General features: G+C 42.9%; 1 protein-coding gene and 1 long non-coding RNA gene across 2 annotated transcripts in view; one reads left to right on the top strand and one right to left on the bottom strand.

Moving 5' to 3' along the window:
• LOC138224455 (uncharacterized) overlaps nucleotides 1–20,590 on the top strand; it is a 115,584-nt gene that overhangs the window by 37,622 nt on the left and 57,372 nt on the right. The window contains exon 3 of the long non-coding RNA XR_011182950.1: nucleotides 11,543–11,579. This is a non-coding gene — a long non-coding RNA (uncharacterized lncRNA). The remainder of the gene's footprint in view (nucleotides 1–11,542; nucleotides 11,580–20,590) is intronic.
• Nucleotides 1–20,590, bottom strand: part of hsd17b12a (hydroxysteroid (17-beta) dehydrogenase 12a) — a 47,556-nt gene that overhangs the window by 5,589 nt on the left and 21,377 nt on the right. Inside the window, exons 4-9 of the mRNA XM_006642442.3 lie at nucleotides 12,963–13,073; nucleotides 11,338–11,402; nucleotides 10,627–10,671; nucleotides 7,461–7,495; nucleotides 1,488–1,569; nucleotides 515–580 (exon numbers count right to left, since the gene is read on the bottom strand). Of these exons, the coding sequence (XP_006642505.1) occupies nucleotides 515–580; nucleotides 1,488–1,569; nucleotides 7,461–7,495; nucleotides 10,627–10,671; nucleotides 11,338–11,402; nucleotides 12,963–13,073 (404 nt within the window). The remainder of the gene's footprint in view (nucleotides 1–514; nucleotides 581–1,487; nucleotides 1,570–7,460; nucleotides 7,496–10,626; nucleotides 10,672–11,337; nucleotides 11,403–12,962; nucleotides 13,074–20,590) is intronic.

Genomic DNA, 20,590 nt, shown 5'->3' on the forward strand with positions numbered 1-20,590 from the left:
AGTCTTTAGCACATTTATCAAAAATCCTTGTAGCCTTACCGTTCCCTTCAATTCTGTTCAAAATTAATAGCTTTCCTTGATATATGTTTTCAATCCGATCCTTTACTAACTTATTTCACAGTGCACCAACAAAGAGATCTGCAATTAATTTTGAAGTCAACTGCAGCCTTTTCACCAGCTATAACCTCAGAACAATTTTGAATGATTACTAGAAGATAAATATTGTCCTGTCAAAAAACCAAACATTAGAATAGGTAGGAATGTGCCAGCTTTAAGCAGCTGAGCTTAGAAAGGCAGTGAATTTGTCTCCAAGAGCTACTTCAGCATTCGTCCCTCAAGACGGGAGAAGCGTGATGAAGCGGGCTGTGCCTTTAAGGCCGAGTGGCGTCACAGCCCTAGGTGTGTGTGTGTGTGCGCGTGGATGCTGTTGCTAGGCTGGTGGAGGGTTACCATGGGAACAATATACAATGAGAGAGGAGGATCGGGGCTCTTTACTGGTAGAGCAGCGCATTACCTGAACAATGATCCCCCGGCTCTTGTACTCCGCGTGCAGCCCCCGAGAGAAGAAATCCACAAAAGCCTGAACAGAGCAGGAGATGATGAGAACGTTAACTAAACGGACCGCAAGCAAACATTTTGGACTTCGGCTAACAGCCCAAAACAGCAGTACTGCATATTCAAATGAATAGCCCTCACTACTTGAAACAAGCTGGTTCTTTTCAGTTTTTAACCCTCTTTTCATAAAGAGGACCAGGAACTAATTTCCCCCACACGAACACATTACTATAGCTCACGCAGGTACTGTGGAAGCGCTGCAAACTCTGTACACCACCACAGTGGACAGGCTTTGCATCACAGTGAACACAGTATACAAGGCTGAAAAGTGTTTCATACTACTGTAAAAGAGCACATGTAACTAATCCATGTCCTGCGAGGTCAGATTTATAGCATTTATAAAGCCAATAAGATGTAATGTATTTCAACGGCTGCATCTCTCACAGAATGATGCAATACTAAAACAAGCATCCAGGATACAGATGATCTGGAACATGCTCAGCTTGACAGCAATACAGCACACCTACAACAGTCACAAACTTTTTTCTGTAAATTGCAAGACCCATGTCTCCATTTGTGCTTTACCAGCTGGGCCTTTAATTTTATCCAGTGCTCCAAAATTCCCTGACATGAAAATCATTTCAATCATGAAGACTGCTGAATCAAAATGTCCACTGCACTGTGTGCCATGTGGGGCCAGTAGGCAGATATTTATGCCATGGGCACGAAAGCACAGGGGGTATATACTGGGTTACTCCACTGCTTTTCCTGGGTGACTCGACAAGCCTGTGCCCCTCCAAGGTCAACACACTCATTGGAATCATCTGCCGCCTTCAGCTATTGGAGACATGGGACCAAGGGGAAGAGCACAGCCAAGAGCAGTGCCCAGCTCAAGGTCCAGAGAGGATCAAGCTGAAGGAAAGGGAACCTACCTTGGTGGCAGAGTAGAGCGTGAGCAAGGGGATAGGGTACATGCCACTGGCTGAGGAGATGTTCAAGATCACACCCTTTGACCTGGAAAACAACATGTACATTAATGAGCCGCCCTGGCCCAGAAGCAGGCAGACAGTTGCGTCGCGGGCGAGATTATTTAAAAAATTGCAAATTAAAAAGAAAGCAAAGCATGCATTCAACAACTGCCCACACAGAGACTGATGACCAGGTTCCCTGCGTGTAAATGCCACCAAAGCAACAAGACCAAGTTCTAAAAGGAGAGTTTGGGACTGAAATGCACGAACAGCTGTACACCGAAAAAATCTGGAAAAGTAAACAACTTTCATCTGTCCATTTCCTAACCACTTTTTCCTGTTGAGGGTCATGGGGAGATGGAGTCTACCAAGCAGCAGGTACAAGGCAGGGTACACCCTGGACAGGACGTCAGTCTACTGCGGGGCACACAGACTTGGACACGATGTTCGTAAACTCACACCAAGAGGAGGAGAACATAAAACCCGGAAACTGAACTGTGAGGCAGCAATGTTCACCACTGAGCCACCATACCACCGACAATGTGGGATTTTCCCTTTCAAAAATGAAATATTGTATAAGAAAAGATTGTGTATCCAGACAAGCCTCTCTCATTCAGTTTCGAGAATGCATGCATGCTAGCACATTACTTAAACAAAATGTCACTAATTCCAAGAGGATGACCAGTCGTTGACTGAATAACTCTACTGAAGCAGTGCTTAACCGAGTACAAAGGGGAGGGCAGAAAGGTTTTCATTCAAGAAAAGTCTGTTGAGAATTACCCTATCCAGCTGTAAAAAAAAAGATTCAATCCAACTTTTTCTCATCTATTGAGGTCATCCAAGAACCCAAAAGTCATAACTGGGGTTAAAGTTTAGCATCCTTTTCTAGTGAAAGATGGTGTCTGGGACAATAGAAGTGCTTGTTATCCATTGTAACACTGGCCATCTACTTTAAGAGTGTGATTTAGCTTTAATCTTTGCACCTGACTATCTCCAACAAAGGAAAACAAAAGAAAACCCACCACAAAGGTCTGAAATTCAAAAGATGAAGTTTGCTTCTCTGGCACCCATGAACGATGAAGTCTTGCTCAATGTGACGCACAGATTTAGAATATTCAGCTGTCTGAAAGAATCCCTTTCAAGCAGTGATGACAGGCACACGCGGCTCCAAGCTGGCACGCACACACCCACCCACGCTGACACACAGCAGCACAGCATGCTCTATTCATTGCAGCTACCTTCTGTGTTACTATGGCAACCGCTTCCCCGTGCACGACCTACAGAATATGGTTCTGAGGCATCAGATATCTGTTAGAGCATAGAGACAGAGAGAGAGGGACAGAAACAAAGAGATCCCTCTCTCATCAGTCCAGTGAACCAATTACATTGGTGAGAACAATCTATTTATAGTGTTCCAATCAGATACCACTTTGCTTTCGGTGTCTCCGTCGTGTGGAACTTTGGAGAGCCCAGCATTCTGACTAGGCGATCTCAAAGGGATCTTTATAATAGGCAATAATTGAGCGAGCTCAAATTGCAGCCAAGAGTGAATATTACCTAGAGCAGCAGTATGGGTCTGCCTCAAAAGCATTACTGCAACAAGTTCTGTTGCTATGTGATTTTAGTTATTAAACACCACAATGTTGAAATTAGAAAGTCACTTAGTTTTGCCATTTAAGGAACTTAAAGAACTGAAGATTTCTTGGTAACTCCCTGGGTTCAAGACAATCAAATTCCTTTAGGTTTAATATAAGAAAATTTAGTACAAATTGCCTTAATCTCAAGCCATTTGTGAGGTGAGGGACAGAATTTATGCAATAACAGTTTCTTGCTTTGAAATTCAATATGTTAGGAATTTGTTGTTTAACAGTCACTTTAAAAAATTCCAAAAGGATTCCCTCAAGTGTGCTGTGACAAAAGGTACATCACAGGGAACGCGTCTCCACAACAGAAATGTTTTTATATGTGCATGATCTGTAATTTCTTTCACATCTTCCATGTCTTCCCCTGCACCAGAGTGGCTGAAATGAATACACAAATCTCTTGGGCTAGGCACACTAGCTCATAGCATTGAAAGAATGACACAGGGAGTGCACAGACACTGATTCACAAGAAGGTGAAAAAGAGTTTGAGATATTTGCATCTACCTGCTGCTGAAAGCTTATCAGGAAGAGCTACTGACTGTGCCGAAGAGGTCCAACGTCCACATTCCAGTACATTTGCAACCCTTAACCAGGGATCAACTGCCCAAGATGAGCCCTATCCTGAGGAACCCCATTGGGGAAACTAGTGGACTAATTTAATAAAAACCAGGAATGATTGCAATCATTCCTATACATCTTCTATGGTTATCCTAGCTTCCCAAGGAAAACGTTACTCTACAGTAGCAAACGGGGAAAAAAAAAACTTAGTGTCCTAATTTTTTTAAGATGACAATTGGATTGAACAAAACACCTGGAGGACCTGTAGCTCATTCTAGATATCTTAATTTTACAGAACCTAAACGCTTTGAAATAAAATAGTGGCCACTGTGATTACATTGTAATTAGTAGCAAACCTTCAGCACATCTGTTTTTCTACATATGCAGTGCAGTCCACAGAGCTTTTGGCAGTTATCATTTGTACACGGAAAAAGCCATTGATCTGCCAGTGAAAGCACCCAGTAGCACATCACTTCATCTACAGCCACGCACACTGCGCCTGCTCAGCACACGTCTCTAGGTGGCCTTCCCTTGATCTGTGTACTGCTGACACACCCATCACCCAGGGCTGACCAGTCAGCAGGTTTTCCAGCCCATGCTCTGCAAGAACAGGGCAGCCCCCATCATCACGGACCTCCTTGGGAGAGGATGGCAGAAAGAGGACGATATGGGTAGAATCCCCCCCCCAACCCCCACCGACCCCCTTCTTCGGCCGAGCGTTAGTCACCACGATTCAACGACAATTTTCTTAATTCCGTTACATAAGAGCCTGCAAGCAGCACAGGCAAGGGGAACCTGTGCAAGGGATGATTCAGCCGCCAGTCAAAGGCATTCCCACCTCTCTTCTGTATGGCATGCTCTCTCTCTCATACACAGTGTTAGTCATAGGGGCTCGACCAGGATCTCCCTCCCTCCCTCGCAGTGCAGGAAAGCACCCCTCACGCTCTCTGGTAGGAGTGCCACCTTATAATACACACACAAGGATGACTCATGAGATCGACGGCGTGATACCGCCGAGTAAAAAAATTGCACCAAAAACACTGGTAAGTCGCTGGCAGCATTTTAAAAACTGCAAAAGCATGCATCATTTCTGAAGGGTGGTCAGGACATGCCCTTCTACACTTTCTATAAAGCCTTTAAACTTAAGTATTTCCCTTTTTTAAGAAGGCAGGGCTACCTGCTAATTACCACATGGCTCTTTGTCAGAGTATATCCTGATATTTAGTGTTGTACAATCCACTGCTATACTGTTCACAATTTATTGAAGAAAAATGTGCATTTACAGTTTCAGATCCTATAGTTATCACATTTTCAATCCTAACAATAGGTTTCTCTACACAATCCTTTAGGAAATGCCAGGACTTTACCCTTCACAATCAGCTGCACTGTATACTGTACATCCTGAGGACTGACTGACTTCAATGTGCAACATCGAGCAGCTCTTGAGTGGGGGCAGTATGGGGGGCTTTCACCCATAAAGGACACTTTCAACCTTTTATATTCACACCAGTAAGGCAGACTGAAATTAAATTTATTATTGAAAGGGGTTTTCAGCATTAAAACACTAAAAGCTCTGTCAGTGAGAAACCAAAAAAATGCATACATAATGCATTAGAAACAAATAGAAGAACAGAGTTAAACTGTGCTTTAGCCCATTTCAAACAAGGATGAATTTCTTTACTGGTGCTCAGAAGCCTTTTCATAAGGGGACTTTGTCTAATGCCTCACCCCAAGAAGCTCCACATGAAAAAATAAAGCTCTACACTCAGGGCCCACCTGTTTTAAGTTTTTTCTGACCGTTCCAATGCAAGGAGTATCAGGCCTTGTACCTTAAGGTTTCTCCACTGCGCACGTTAACACCTCATCCGTCGGGTGATCAGAGGACTGGCTGCACTAGAAGCCCCCCCAGTGGACTTCCACTTCAGGTGTGGTGCTTCCTGCTGTACCTGGTCAGCCTAGTCTATTTTTCATACCACAAGAAGCACAAAGAGGAGTCTTGGACCTACAGAACAGCAGTGCAACGTCTAGCCGTCTCCTGCTACTTTACTGCTCTACAGCAGTGCTGGATGTTTTTTTAAACTGTTCTTTATTCTGCGGACAGTTCTGTTCGAGAATGTGCTTGAAATTGTTCATGAATCTCCATGAAACAAATACAAGTGTTGTTCCAGTATTCTGGGGGTGAGTGCTAATGCCTTCTACCTTACTGTAATTTATATTTTATACATCATAGCATGAGGTTCTGTCAACCCTGTTTCCAAGCCAAATCATTGTTAGGCATCTTGTAGTATAATGACCTCCCCCTTATGGGTTCTATCCTGACGACCCCCTCAGGAGCCCCTGAAGTCCAGGATAGACAGGGTATGTCTGTCATTCTTGACTACAAAGGTAACAAAATCCCAGGTCTGGCTGAGACGTGATTTCCAAAGCTCTGATACTGCAAGACATCTTGTTAATGTCTACCATAATTCCACCAGTGGAGGTGGTCGATTCAACCAGTGAAGACCATGCTGCAGCAGGCTTCATTACAGCAGTCTTGAACTGATGCCATGTGGACGATGAACTGAAATACTGTATAACCTTGATCATGTCAACAAATCAATGAGATGGGGGTGTCCAGAGATTGCTTGAACTTAGCATTTCAAACCAGCTGGTTTAAGTTCTTCCTCAAGAAAGCTGTGCTGGGTTGAGTGCACACAGGATGTGATTCCAAAATCTGAATAAAGACCGAAGAAAGCTCCACTGACTCATCTGCATATGGCTGCAAACCCTGCCGCACACCTGCAGGCCCCTGCTGGGCTGGACAAGGTCTCAGTCCACCTGCCGGCACATGGAACGTAGTGCCCGTGGAAGCTGCCTCATTGTCAGTTCCGCACCTTCTGGAGCAGGGCACCCCCATGCAGAAGACTGTCTGGCCCTCTGAACAGGGTCTGTCTGTCTGAAGAACTGGGTTTTTCCTTTTGGAGTGCCAGGGCCAGCCCTAAACACCAGGCGCACATATAAGTGTGAGCTTGACCCATGCCCCCCAATTTGCATTTTCCTGGAGACCTTTCTGCGGATGGCAAGTTGCCTTCTGCACGTAAGGTTTACTTAACTATTTCCATTTGTCATGGCAAGTGTCTCTTCAGTGGCCTGGCCTCCTGCCACACATGTCCAGGCTTAAATAAGCCGCCGTTGTTGTGCTGTCCATCTGGACCAACATGTCCGCCCTGATCCTGAAGATGTTCTTGGAACCACTGAAGAGTTGACAGTAAAGCACTGGGACGGCATATACCTATAAGCTGGACCTTAAAGTACATATCCCCTCATGCTCCAGCCATTCCACATGACTCCCTACCCCAAGTTAGTCAACTGCTTGTCACCCTCTCCTGGTAATGGAGCCCATTGAAAACCAAAAACCTGTAACAACTACATTTCTTGAATGGCAGCAGTGTTGGGTGACCAATTTGATGGGCTTCTGGGGAAACTGACACTGATAAAAAATGTTCTGTTTCAGTTGAGTGGACAAATCTAGAAAGGTAAAAATCTTCAGAGCCAGTGAACATGATTTTCCAAAAGATCATACAAACTTAAGCACAGACCTCAAAATTGTGATGTACAGAAACTGACTGAATCCTTCGACAAGACTTTCAGCCATGAACCAGTCTTATTTTGCACAAAAACTCCCAGATGGAGAGGAGGTTGCAACCTGAATCCTGCAGTTCTATAATCAAGGTATGTGTCAGGAAGAGCATCTCACCTTTCGACCATACCCGGGAGCACCAGCCTCGTCATCTGGGGGAAGAAAGCAAAACAGGTTTAGACAAGTGCTAATGGACACCATGCACAACAATCTCACTGCGTCGCAGAAAATAGGAGAATATGCTTGAATATTATACCTGCCTTTTTCCTGCTATTTAAGTTCCAATCAGTCAGCTGTATAAGCAGTATTCTGAGAGATGAATTGCACTTTTTGTTTTCGTGGAAAATAGGAAAACTTTTTTTCAGGTAAGGCACCAGAGAGCTCAAGAAATATGTATGAGAGTCTGTATTGGTGGCATTTTCGAAATGCCTGTTAAAACTTTCTGTACAAAAGGGTTGCAAGATTAATTTGGAACGGATCCCCCTCACACAGTTACTTTGGTCTGTAAAAAACACTGAAGCCAAAAAGTTTAAATCTTGAACTTGAAAATTCTCCCTTGTGTGGGGATTGTACATCTACAAACTTGACTCAGCGTTTCCAAATAATTCCCAGCACCACAAAGAAATACAATGGGATGCTTCTGAACTCATCAGTGGCAGATGGCAATTTTCTTAATTTCTTGCCAATGATATATGAGATCATTGATGACAGTCTTCATCAGAATTAAAAAGCGGGAATAAAATTAACTTCTCACATAAGCAGCAAATAAAAAATTAAATGCCAAAGCATTTCTATCAAGTTGAGCTTCATATAATCTGGGAACCAGAAACTAACAGCCAATAAGAACTGTGGACTTCTCAGGCTTTGCAGCAAAGTGAACCTGGCACCTTCTCATTTTGAAATGAAAATAGCCCAAATATATGGCTTGCTTCAGCTAAAAATAATTGTCATGCACACTGGAACTGTCCTGCATAAGAAGTCCAAGCAGACATGAAGGCATCACTAACAGGACATCTGACATCCAGCAAGACCCCACGGGAGCTCATAAAGTTGAACACCACTGGCTAAACGCGTGAGGCTTTCCCATTTAGGCATTTAAGGTACTTAATAGTGGGATTTTTGAAGATGGCCCTGTGCTTTAAAGAAAACAAGGAATAAATAAATTGGGGAAAAATGTGATCATTAAGTAGTGAGCCTCACTCCCACACCACTAAAATGATAAAAATGGTCTCCCCAGTCATCTAACTACAGTACCTCGACCTCACATTATGTCACACAGTTGTCACCATCCACCCATCTGCTATCAAAGAGCCGTTGGATCCTGACAGGTGTTGTGGCAAACTAAAGAAATTCCCGAGTCCAGATGGGAGCATGGGGGCACAAAGCACAGCCGCTCTCCCCCTTAGATGGGACACCATGGATACAGAGAAAGGAATTCTACGGAACAGATGACTAAACCTAGACGGCTCTTCTTCGGAAGGCAGGAGGAAACTGGAGCATCCAGCAAAACCCTACCAGAACAAGCAGAACATGCAAACTCCACAGAAACCAGGCCCAGACCAACACCCGGAGTCACAAAGCACCAGCACCTATGGCCATGCTATTGGGCAGCCTACACTAACAAGTCAAAACCTTGTCCAGCTCTGATGCATCCAAATACATCACTACAACCCCGTCTCCAAGCCTCTAATGCCAGACTCCTTCACACACTCCTCAACTGCCAACACCTGCAAGGAGAAGAGTCCCTCTCTGCAGTCTGACAAATGAATGCTGTCATTATAAGAAGCTGAAGAAATCCATGAATTAAATTTAGGAGGTGGCAGGGAGCGAGGCAGGACAGTGCAGGCCGGTCTTTCTTCGTTATAAAGTTTGAAGAACTGCAGGTGTTGGAGCACAGAGGAGTGGGCGGACTTGTGGACAAGAGGGGAGAGGGAAAAAGAGGAATGGAGAGCGAGAGCAGGAGTGAGAGGGACTGCGTGGGTGGCAAAGAACAGACAGCGTGGGTGTAGTTCACTGTTGCTCTGGGAACCACAGGAACTGCAGGTACAATAGCAAGTGCGGGGGAGGGGGAGCGGAGACACCCACCTCCCTCTCCGTGTCCGTGTGCTCGCTCCGGCGCACAGCCGGGCTCGCGTGCGCAAAGCACAACCCGCCCCCAACTTCCCAGCACAAATTCTCCCCACGAGCCAGCGGCACGGGGCACCAGCCAGCAAGAGAGAATCAGCACTGCAACACGTTGGCAAACAAAGGTGCCCGTATCCGAAAATCAGCCACAGCACCGAGCCATAACAGATTCCAGGAGCTCAGGTGACTGCTGAAAGGGCTCTCAGTGAGGGATGGCTCGTTACACAGGGTGTCAGAGCTTATTCTCCAGTCAAAGATCTGGCAGGACGACCACAAAAGGCGTTAGGAAAGTTTCACCAGGCGCTTATCCCCTCTCCTTCCATTATTAGAGATTAGCGGGTGGACACACGCAAAGAACAATAAAAGCTATTGATGATACTCTGCCATTAACAGTTCATTTCCACCCGAGCCCATAACTCCAACAATATTCTGGGATGGGATGGTAGAGCTTAAAAGAAAAAACTGAATGCTATGGGTGCAAGTCCCATTGGTGGACCTGTAGGTGGCACTATTTCGTCTGGACCAGAAATTCCAAATCGTTGCCATGATCTGGAGATCAGGGACACATTGCGGTGTGCCGTGCTGTCCTTCGGATTTCAAGAAAGCCCAGGACACATTAATATCACGGGCAGGTACCTGGCTAAAGTCACGCCGGGCCCGTACAATCTGGCCTACCCAAAGACCCCCTTAATTCAGCAGGTGAAAATTTCTCCCTTCTCTGCCTTATCAGCCGTCATGCATCACCCAGGCGGGTGCCGTATGTCAGCAGGGCTTCTCCTATTGGCACAGCACCTCATTCTTAGGGACAAAAAGCAATATATAAATGCAACAAATTATCAATTTTACTATTATCCATTCAGTTAAGGTCCCCAACCTTTAAGGAGAAGAGACCCTTGAAAGTGTTAGAATTTGACAGTGATGTCAGTTCAGGATTTAATGAAGTAAAGTTGGAATGAGAGACCAGGGCTGGGAATCGCCATCACAGAACACATCACACTTGGAACAGCATCCCATCCAAGAGAACAGAAGTTCATTTTCAATACGGAGCCTTCATCAGTCCAATACTATTATGTATGTGGAACTTCCTCTACATTTCTAAAAAAAAATAAAGGGGGGACAAATGTTTTGAGCAACTGCAAATAAAAATGCAGTGTATTACCTGGCAAACAGACGTAATATTGACGTTAATCATTTTGTTGATGACCTGAAAAACACAATGAAACCAACAGTTTATGAATTTATATTTAGAGCAACCACCACAAAGACCACATGAAAAACAGGTGATGACAATTCTTTTCATTAACTGAACTTTTAATCTTAACTCCAAGCAGTCAGAGATTCGAGTAACACCAAAATATCACAGATTCAGATAACTTTCCTAGGTGGTTGAGGACATGCTTTTCCTCTGAAGATCAGTGAAGCATTTAATCAGCAGTCATTTGATATTGTATAAGAAAATCAGAATAATAGGAATAAATACAGGAAAACAGAAATAGCCTTTTCTTACAAAATCGAGACTGCTTTTTTTTTTACATGAATGCAGATGAAGTCAAAGTTGTACCACTGTATTGGGAATTTGCAGACGGTCCTTTTAAACTTTAAAAAACACACATTGTCCAAAGCAGTATATTTTTGTATTTTTACCACAGAACCCATTACAAATAATTTCTTAAACTTTGTATGAATCCCACCCTCACCCCCTCAGCTCATTGCTGGTTGTTCTGAAACAAAAGCAGGTGGAATGATTTTATAAGGTCTGATCGTCAGCATAAAAAATTAAAGGATGGATGAGAACTGCTCTGAAACCTGCATCTTGACATTTTAAGCAAATTATTTAGTTTTGAAGTAGGAAAACAAATAGAGTACTTACATTTTCTGCATCAGGGATGTTGAGGAAGAATTCAGGATAAGTGTAGGAAACGCCCACATTATTTACTGCCCAAGAGAGAGAAAAGCAAGTCAATCCTATAATTGCACATTAAGTCATGCCAAGCTATGGCAGCTCCTAAGGCAACTCTGGTCCTGAAGAGCAATGATCTAGTGTTTCTTACACATCTCCCTAAATCTCTTTTCAGAAGGACGGGAACATCAAGAATTTGTTCTGCTAGACAGGTAACTCCCACCCTTGGGTGCAGCTGGTTCTATGATAAGCGGATTGAAATTGTTGGGTGTTTGCTTGGGGAAGGATAACGGTAAGAAGGTCTACTTTTAGGGGGGTATAAAGATAAGCATCTAATTTTGAAAGACACTGATGAACGTTTTAGAATTTTTATTCCTCACATTTTTTGCAATAACTTTCTGGTATAGAAAGAATGGATTCTTATGGACTCTTATGGGTGACAGCAGAAAAAATGCAGTGTGCATGAATATAAGTGTAGTACAGGAATCTCTAGATTGTCACTAGTGGACTACTAAGCAGTGCGTAGTGTTGAAAGATTTACGATTACCTAAAATAGTTAGATTGTCAACATCCTTGTTTAATGAAATTTTTTAATGACTTATACTTTCAAAACCTAAAGGTCGGCACTGACAAGTTCTGTATTAGCCGTCAGTAAATGACCCCTTCCAAAAATATTGAGAAACGTAGACTCCTTTTTTAACCACAAGATGGCACCCGTGCATTAAGTATGAAATCGCCACCCTCCCTTTGCCTATACCAAGACTAGTTTTCATAGAGGGAAACCACACCTAAGCAGCAAAGAATAAGCATTTTAATGTTTTTACACTGTTTTACATATAATATGCAAAAGAAAAAGAATTCAATAAAGATCGGTTTTCATTGTATCTCCTTTTGTAACAAAGCACGTAGTTAATTACAGAAGGCTTAGCTATCCCTGATACAGACAGAGACCCCATCACATTAGTCTTAAATTGAAAGAATTAAATTTTTACAAAAAAAGTTGAAAGCAGGAGCTATTTATTCCATTTTAAGACGGGCTTCTTAAAAAAATTGTCACCTGGTGTGAAACAGACAGCAAACCATTAACCACCTTAATAAAAAATAATGCTTGCTGTATTTGAATATTTACATGCTGCAAAAAACACCTTCCAACTTCTGCCAATGACAAGTACTGCAATGAAAATGCCGTCGGTCCGGGTGATTGTAATTGTGTCCTCCTCAGAAATCTAATCATACAAGTTTCATGTTACTCCACACAATGTTTTGAGTTTTAATTTCCACATTGTGCTACCATTTTAATACATTGAGATCAAGAGCATGTTCTTCATTACCAATGGGCATCAGATCAATTGAGGACACAGATTAGATACTATTGTACATTTTGAAAACATATAGTATTTACAGTAAATATATTCAGCTGATAAGTCATAAAAGATCATGCATCAATATAGAAATTAATGAGAAAGATTAATATTTACTGTATAAAACTATTTCACTCTTCATTTTTTACTATCTGCCCATTGTCCATTTCCCCACACACGTGAGGTAATGAAATGGTCTCTGAATCATTTTGCACAATGAGGAGTCTTACTCACCCAAAACCCCGATGTCCAAACCAGTCAGACCCAGCTCAATCTTGCGGTAAATCTCACGTCCTTCCCCAAAATCCACAGCGATTGTTTTTGTCTCAACGCCGAATTGGCTTTCTGAGAAAACCATAAAAGCAAAAGGGTGTAAGCACTCAGAAAGTCAACTGATCTTGGCGACCTGGCCTGATGTCTAACATTTCCTCCCTGAGAAAGTACAACTGAATGGTCTGTTAACCAGTCAATTGTAGCCTACAGTTTTGATATGGTTTAAAGTAGCATTAAAAAAAACTAGATCTTGTTCTAGTTCTTGTTCTAAAAGATTCATGGTAAAGACAAGGAGAAGCCTTTCAAAACAAATGATAGTCAATTGAGGTAGCTCCCAGGGAGTTAATCTGTTCTACATATACTGTATATAACTTGATGGGCTCAATACAAAATAAAAATAAGACAACAGTGGAGACAAAAACTGAGACTCTAAGGACTTTACTATTTGTCAACTTTCAGCGTCTTGACATGTTGTGGACAGCTCTATTTGGTCACATCTGTAAGGATCATTAAGGCACCGGCGGCCTATACTAACCCATGCTTACTGGGTTATTAGTCTTCGTTTTGCAGTAAAAAAACACCCTCTGTACCCAGATAGCAATTCTGAGAATAGTTCATATACAAGTTTGCCCTTTGACAACACACCTTCAGGACAAAGGAGAAAACAAAACAGATTTTATTATTCATTGATTAACGTAGAATTGGGTAAAAAAATAAAACTGGAATATCCCTTACTGTTATTACTGCATGGGAAGGATGTCTGCAGCTCAGAAGGTGAACTGTTCCACCAATGTCCCTCACTTAAGAAAAGAGGTTGCACTGCTTGTGTGACACAAAAAGGGACCAGTTCTGTAATGTTTTGCAGTTAAAGCAGGTTCCTTTCACTAATTACAGGAAAATGTGATCATTAAAAATCTTCCCAACGTGTGCAGCAGTTACAGATGAAATTGTTTTTAGTTCGATCGGGAAATCTAAAAGAGGCTGGTGTGCACACTACAAACATTGTGGTCCTGCAGTCTAGCGACTGTTTGGCCTCATAGGAGATTGTGCATGTAGAACAGCAGAAAGCCAGTTGAACATGGGGCAAGTGATCCTCAAACCAGGGGGTATATGATACTGCTCTGGTTTTGAGCAGTTCCACTGGAGTGAATGCAGGCAAGCCTCCAGTAGATGGCAGTGTTTCACACAAACACTGTCCAGACCCGTCAGCGTGCTGTCTGGAATTACAATTTTTAGAAGCCTTGTGATACTGCATGAACTGGGAGCATTTCTCAGTTCTACAAATGAGGATTCAACAGACTTCTGTTGGTGGGGAAAAAAAAGGGTTGTCTATTACTATTATTACCCATTCCCTTATTTGGGCTATACATTTGGAAAAGGAGAAATGCTGCACACCCATCAGTTTTGTAAGGTATAAAACCAACACTAACCCATTACAGAGATTGCTTTCCTACATAACCATGACTGATCTGTTTATTAAAGTAACGCATGAACTCTTTGCTGTACCCTCAAGATTGGTGACTTAACAGAGACTCAAAATAAAAAGCAAAGTGAAGATGCCCATATGGGGACAAAGTCACTATACTAAAATACACGTGGAAGCCGTTAGCTCCTTCAATATTCAAATCACATCGATGGGCCTGAAAAAAGATTGATTCATTGACTGATGAAATGCTGGGGGCAGTCTGACCAATAGTTTAATAAGGAAACGTAACATTTCACTCAGGGAGGAAAGGAAATTGCTTCATGTGCAACTGTTATGATGTACATGAACCTGCAACAAAATGGTACTTGGATGATGCTAAACCTTGATACAAAATTACCTATATTGACCAGCAGGGGGGGCTGGTTTGTGCCACAAAAATGCCTTATGACTAGACCATTACGTCCATGTGCAACTTTCCAATATGTAGGTCCAGAGCAAAGACCTGTGAACAGAACATGGATTCTGGCTACACACAACAGCACACATACAGTACTGAGACATGAGGCTGGAGGACTACAGGCTCAACTTTTTAATGCCAGAAATGACTGGACTGACTAGTGGGAAGCAGCACCATGATGGCTCATGCCTCTGTATGTCACAGTGGACTAACACCAGCAGCTCATCAGAATCTGAGGTTATACAATGCTTTAAAAGGAGAACGAAAAATGGAGAGAAAAAAAACTTGCAAATTAATATGACTTTGGAACCTCTGAGTAAGCATGTGATATTTTGTGGGTCATCAGACTAAGGAACAAACAGGTCTGCAGTTTTAATAATGACACATGCATGAAACCCTACAGAACTGGGATATAGAACACAGGAAAAAGAGCCATTTTCAAAGGGGACATATGGATAAGAAACTCATTACAACTGCAGCTTCCTGCTCTTGAATATGCTGACACTGTCCACTCCACTGCATCTCCGACATGTCTCAATAAATTAGACTCGGTTTATTGTGGAGATTTGTCTTGCAGTGCAATTATAAACCTTGTCACTGTCATGGGAGTAATAGTTTGAGATGGCTTGGTTCCTGTGACAGGGGACGGTTTTATGGAAAGCTTCTTAATTGTATCGACTTGCACAGTCCTCTCTCCTTGAAAACAAAACTTGTTGAAATAATTACAAAATAATACCATAGGAAGTTACATATGAGAAGCAGCCATTCGGAAACATCCAGCCTGTTTGGTAGTTAACGGATAACTTATCCAAGGATCTTATCCAGATATTTCTTAAAAGATGCCAGGGTACTGGCTTAAGTGATTTAGCTAGGGAATTTGTTCGATAAACCTTTACGTTAAGTGCATTTTGTTCTCAGTTACAAACGCACAAAGAAACAAGGAAGAAGCCAGTGACTGAACCTGATTCACACCATTTCCAACCAACCTAGCATCCCCGAAATTCTCTCATGCCCGTTTTCTACACAACTGGTCCATCTCTCAGCTATTAGCATTTTATTAACATTTGACCACACAGCTTCCAGGTTTCCTTATTTAAAGTAAACTGAGGGGGGGGGGGAAAGGAGGAAGCACAGACTACAAATTAAATCCCTCATCAGCTGTAATTACAGAAGCTCCCTGGATCCTAGCATAGATTAAAAGTGGCCTGTAGTTATCCACAGAATGCAGCAACAACGTATAAAGGACTACTTCCTGTTCATACAAGAGACACTGAAGGCAGAAGGAAAATCCCATTCATGGCAAAGCGATCCAGAAGCTTCTTTCCCAGCAGCCCCTGCTCCATTGAGGAAACTGAGCGCCGCAGCCCCTTCCCACTGTGCCCATTCAGCCAGACTGCTGGAGCCAGCAGGGAGCGCGGTGCTTCTGACAAAGCGAAGCAGAGGGGGAGAGAATGACAACCGGGAAAGCGGAGGTAAATGGAAGGAGAAGGCTGAGGGGAGGTAGCTGCGTACAAAAAAAAGGGAGGGGGGGGGGGCGTAAATGTCACAGGCGGAGAGGAAAAAAAAAGCGAGTCGTGCAAACACGGCCATCTCAGCGCATCACCTTGCCCTCTCTCGCTCCGGGCGAGCGCGCCCCTCGAGGGAAAGGCCTCCGACACCGAACCCCCAGCGAGGGAGCGAGCCGAGATCCTCCTCTTACCAAAGTCTTTCCATGACGATCAAGCCGTCGGAGGGATTCTGAGCTTCTATGCGGGGGGGGGGGGATTGGCACGAACAAATCACTGGCTCAAAGCACAGTGTACCGTGCCTGAGCACATGTAGTCCTCATGGCGATCGACAACACTTTCATGCCATTTAAGGATGCACTCGTACCAACACTATGATTTAAAACCCACTAGATTTTAAGGGCTGGAATCACAAACACATCAGCGGGCAGCTGTGAAGGAGGAGAGCATAGCTTTGCAGTTTGCAAACAGGCAATGGCAGGACTGGAAATCTGGTAATCAGTCAAAGGATTCTCTTAATATTGCAGTTTCAGGAGTTCTCAGCAAAACTGTTTGATACCTGAAATGGGCACAATCCTACTAAAACATTAATTGCACCATAAAATCAAATAAACAGCAGCAGATTGTAATTCGAACACTTTTCAAGGACAACAGTCAAATGTGATGAAACACAGTTGGGGTTAAGGGCCTTACTCAGGGGCCCAACGGAGTAAGATTCCTCTGCTGGCCACTGGATACGAACCAACAACCTTCCAGCCACAGGCGCAGATCCTGAGCCACAGAGCACCGCCCCGCCCCTAACCTATGGCCAGGCAAGCAGCAGGTCTGTGGGACATGAGTGTACAGTGAAGTTCGCCATGTAACAGTTCCAGGTCCTGTGTCACTAAGACTGTTCATCCAATTGTCTGATGTCTGAAGCAGAAAAGGCAGGAGTGAAACCAAGTGATTGAGAGCTGATTCAATCCGGGTGTTCCTTCACTGCCCTCGCCAGTGATCTGCAGCAGCAGCACAGGCCTCTACTATTTGCTCTCCAGGCAGAATCTACCCCCTGAGTCAGGTGCTGCAGAATTCAGAACAGCACTAGGAATCTAATGCTTGGTTGTGACCCAGAAACAACTTAAGAACTAACTGCACTTGACTCAGTTGAGCTGCACTTGTCACTCAGCAGTACTTACTGTATTAATAGAAAAGTCAACAGTCTACAAACAAGTGCAAATCCAAACCTAAATCATACTAAGCATCGGAAGAAACTATTTATAGCATTTATATATCCACAATACTTTTGTGATTGAGATTGTGCTGCATTATGTCTTTGTAACAGATGCAATGACATTAACACATGACCTGTGTAGAGCCCTTATTTTCATTAACATTTGTGATCAGTGTTGCTGGTCTCAACTGTGAAAGCCCCAGGCAAGCAGTGTGTGAGACCACCCCTGGAAGCCACACAAGTCATGATGTGCCTTTAGGGATTCAGACCTATTCCTCTTGAAGAAACTGGACAAGCAAGTGCCTGTACACTGGAACCTGCTGTAGACTGGGATGAGTGGGGAAACTACAATATATGTCATAGGTTTTTCCACAATCTATAAAGTCTAAATATTCTTATAATTAGAAATGCTGCCTAATTAACCTTGGTCCTGTAGAGTACAGACTTCTAAGACTAAGTTTCATTATGCATTTGCACACAAAGTTTGACATTTCTGAAAACTGAATACTGGGATCAGTGGTGTAAGAATACAATCGTGTCTGATGGTATAGCTCAATAGGCAACATTTCCAGCTGTGAATTGCCCTCTAAAATTGTATGCATATCACTTAAATCAACAAAACAACAATCATTTGTCTAATTTTCTACATAATTCAATTTCTTTCACAGCGAAATAATTTCAGATGCACAACCACAGACGTAAGATGTTCAAATATCTTTTCGGTCTTTTCTAATCCTTTTTCATATAGCTTTGATCAAAACTGGATTGCTAATTTAATGTACCCAACGTATATTATGAAGCTACCAGCAACCTCCAGTTTAATACCAAAATAAAACTAAATCCTGACTCTGCATGAGCTGTTAAGAGACGTGAATGACCACACCCGTGTCACTAGATGAAATTCTGTGTTCCATCACTGCTAACATGTAAACTGCACCTCTAACCAAACAAATTGGGCCCTTTTAAATCTATTTTTTCCCCCAATACTCAACTGATTTTAAGCAATGGAAGTTTTTTTCAGCTTCCAAAAAATTAACTACACTCTGAAGTAAAACCTTCACCTTTGTATACCTCTAAAAAGATTTCAAAGAGACTGGAACTGCACAACGAAGATTTTATATGAAAAACAGGGCAAACTGTATTAAAAGATCACAACTGACATTTAAAAAGGTCTGGAATTCAACCATTTGCAAACACAATAGGCGTGTAACAGGCATGCTACTTGTTTTATTTTTCCCTTTATTAGTGGTCTAGCAGTTTGGCAGCACTCCTGAAGCAGCCTCACGCTGGAACGGTCGTGACTGCTGGCGCGGCACGCGTGCGGACACGCCGGCACGCCGCTCCCAGAGCTCCGGATCCGAAATACCACTTCTGCGCTCCCCAGCGGGCCTGTGGCAGGCAGGATGCACAGCTGGCTGAACGCCTGCCTTTCAACAGCGCTAAAAATAGCTGCGGCTCATTTGCATCAGCCTGAGTGACATTCATTCAGGAGACGCCTCGCACACGAGCGCTGTGCCGTCGCATCACGACGCGCGGGGCACACACTCGCTGACTCGAGCACACGCGCACGAGCCAGGCCTCCGAAAGGGCCTTTCAAAAGGTAAATGCCAGGGAGGAAATCTCTTTGCTAGAAGCTTCTTCCCAGCTTTCACTCCAGGGCAGAAGGAAGACTGCAGCCAAAAAGAGAACACCCACCATCCTAACAGCTTCCTAGGCCCCGGCCCTTCAGAGTCTAATTAATGGAACCACACATTTGTGAACAATTCAGAGCATGCTTATAAAGGGGGCTTCATTTGCACACTTCTTAAGAAAAGGCTGCATCATGTCTGACCATCTTGGATACTCCGAAAACAGAAAATTGAAGAAAATGCACTCTGCTCCCATTTTCTCAAATTCTGGAGCTGGAGATTTTTAGGTCACTTTATTACCTAAACATAGAATGATTTAAAGATCCTACAAATTAATGAGACTGCAAGCCCTGGGTTTCATCTTTAAACTGGATGAAAAGAAGGTTGATTGTTAAGGTTAGTTCCCTCTCAGAGGGAGACTAAAAGGAGATCTACAAATTCAACAAAAACATCTTATGTTCATCTTCAGACAGTGTGTAATCTATCACAGTAATTGACGATGGTTTGAAAACCTGAATCTCGTTCGAAGACGTTATCCTTATCCGATACTCCTGGGTAAGTAAGGTGTTGCAACCCTCTGAGCTTACTTATACATGACTATTATTGTAACCTCAGATAGAGCCTTTACTGAGCAATATAACATTCTTCATGTGACAGCTTGACTGACAACAAGATCAAAAGTTTCTAACTTCTGTCAAGGACTTGATTTCAGAACCATCAGCAGCTACACTGAATTCATGGAGCTTGAAGTGGATGTTGGATGTCTGTGAACATGACCACAGTCTTGCTGCAGTTTCACATATAATCTGATTAAGAGTCAAACACTTAGGGTCTCAGCACAGAACTATGTGGAAGATGAGTTGGACTAGATATTTAAAGCATCCAAAATTAACTCCCATTACCCAAACAGTAGACAAACCAACGAAGAGAAGTAACAGCCATTCTTGTATAATTTCTCACATGATCAAGTATGGTGCTGCTATTGAAAGTATCAAAATCTGCATGTAAACCATGAGGAATATTAAGTGAAAGAATCAAACCATCTTAATAAGGAGAGCTAACACGGACTGAAAAAGTTAGGAGATTTAAGATGAGATCATAGAGCTGTCCAGAATTCTTGCCAGAAATGCAAATTGAAAATAAAATGGTAGCTAACTACTAGAAAGTCTGGGAAAGTCTTCATAAAGCTGGGGGCATTTTGAAAGTCTAGCTCACAATGTGAAAGAGGCTGTTTGGCTGCAAGCCTTTAAAAAAGCCTCCAATTGAGCTTCATTCTCAGATAACTATCCACACCAAAATAACTTTCAATGAGAAGCTACTTGAAAACAATTCTTGCAATTAAATGTTTTGTTTGTAAATGCTT

Source organism: Lepisosteus oculatus, chromosome 21, assembly GCF_040954835.1.
Source record: "Lepisosteus oculatus isolate fLepOcu1 chromosome 21, fLepOcu1.hap2, whole genome shotgun sequence".
NCBI classification, from domain to species: domain Eukaryota; kingdom Metazoa; phylum Chordata; class Actinopteri; order Semionotiformes; family Lepisosteidae; genus Lepisosteus; species Lepisosteus oculatus.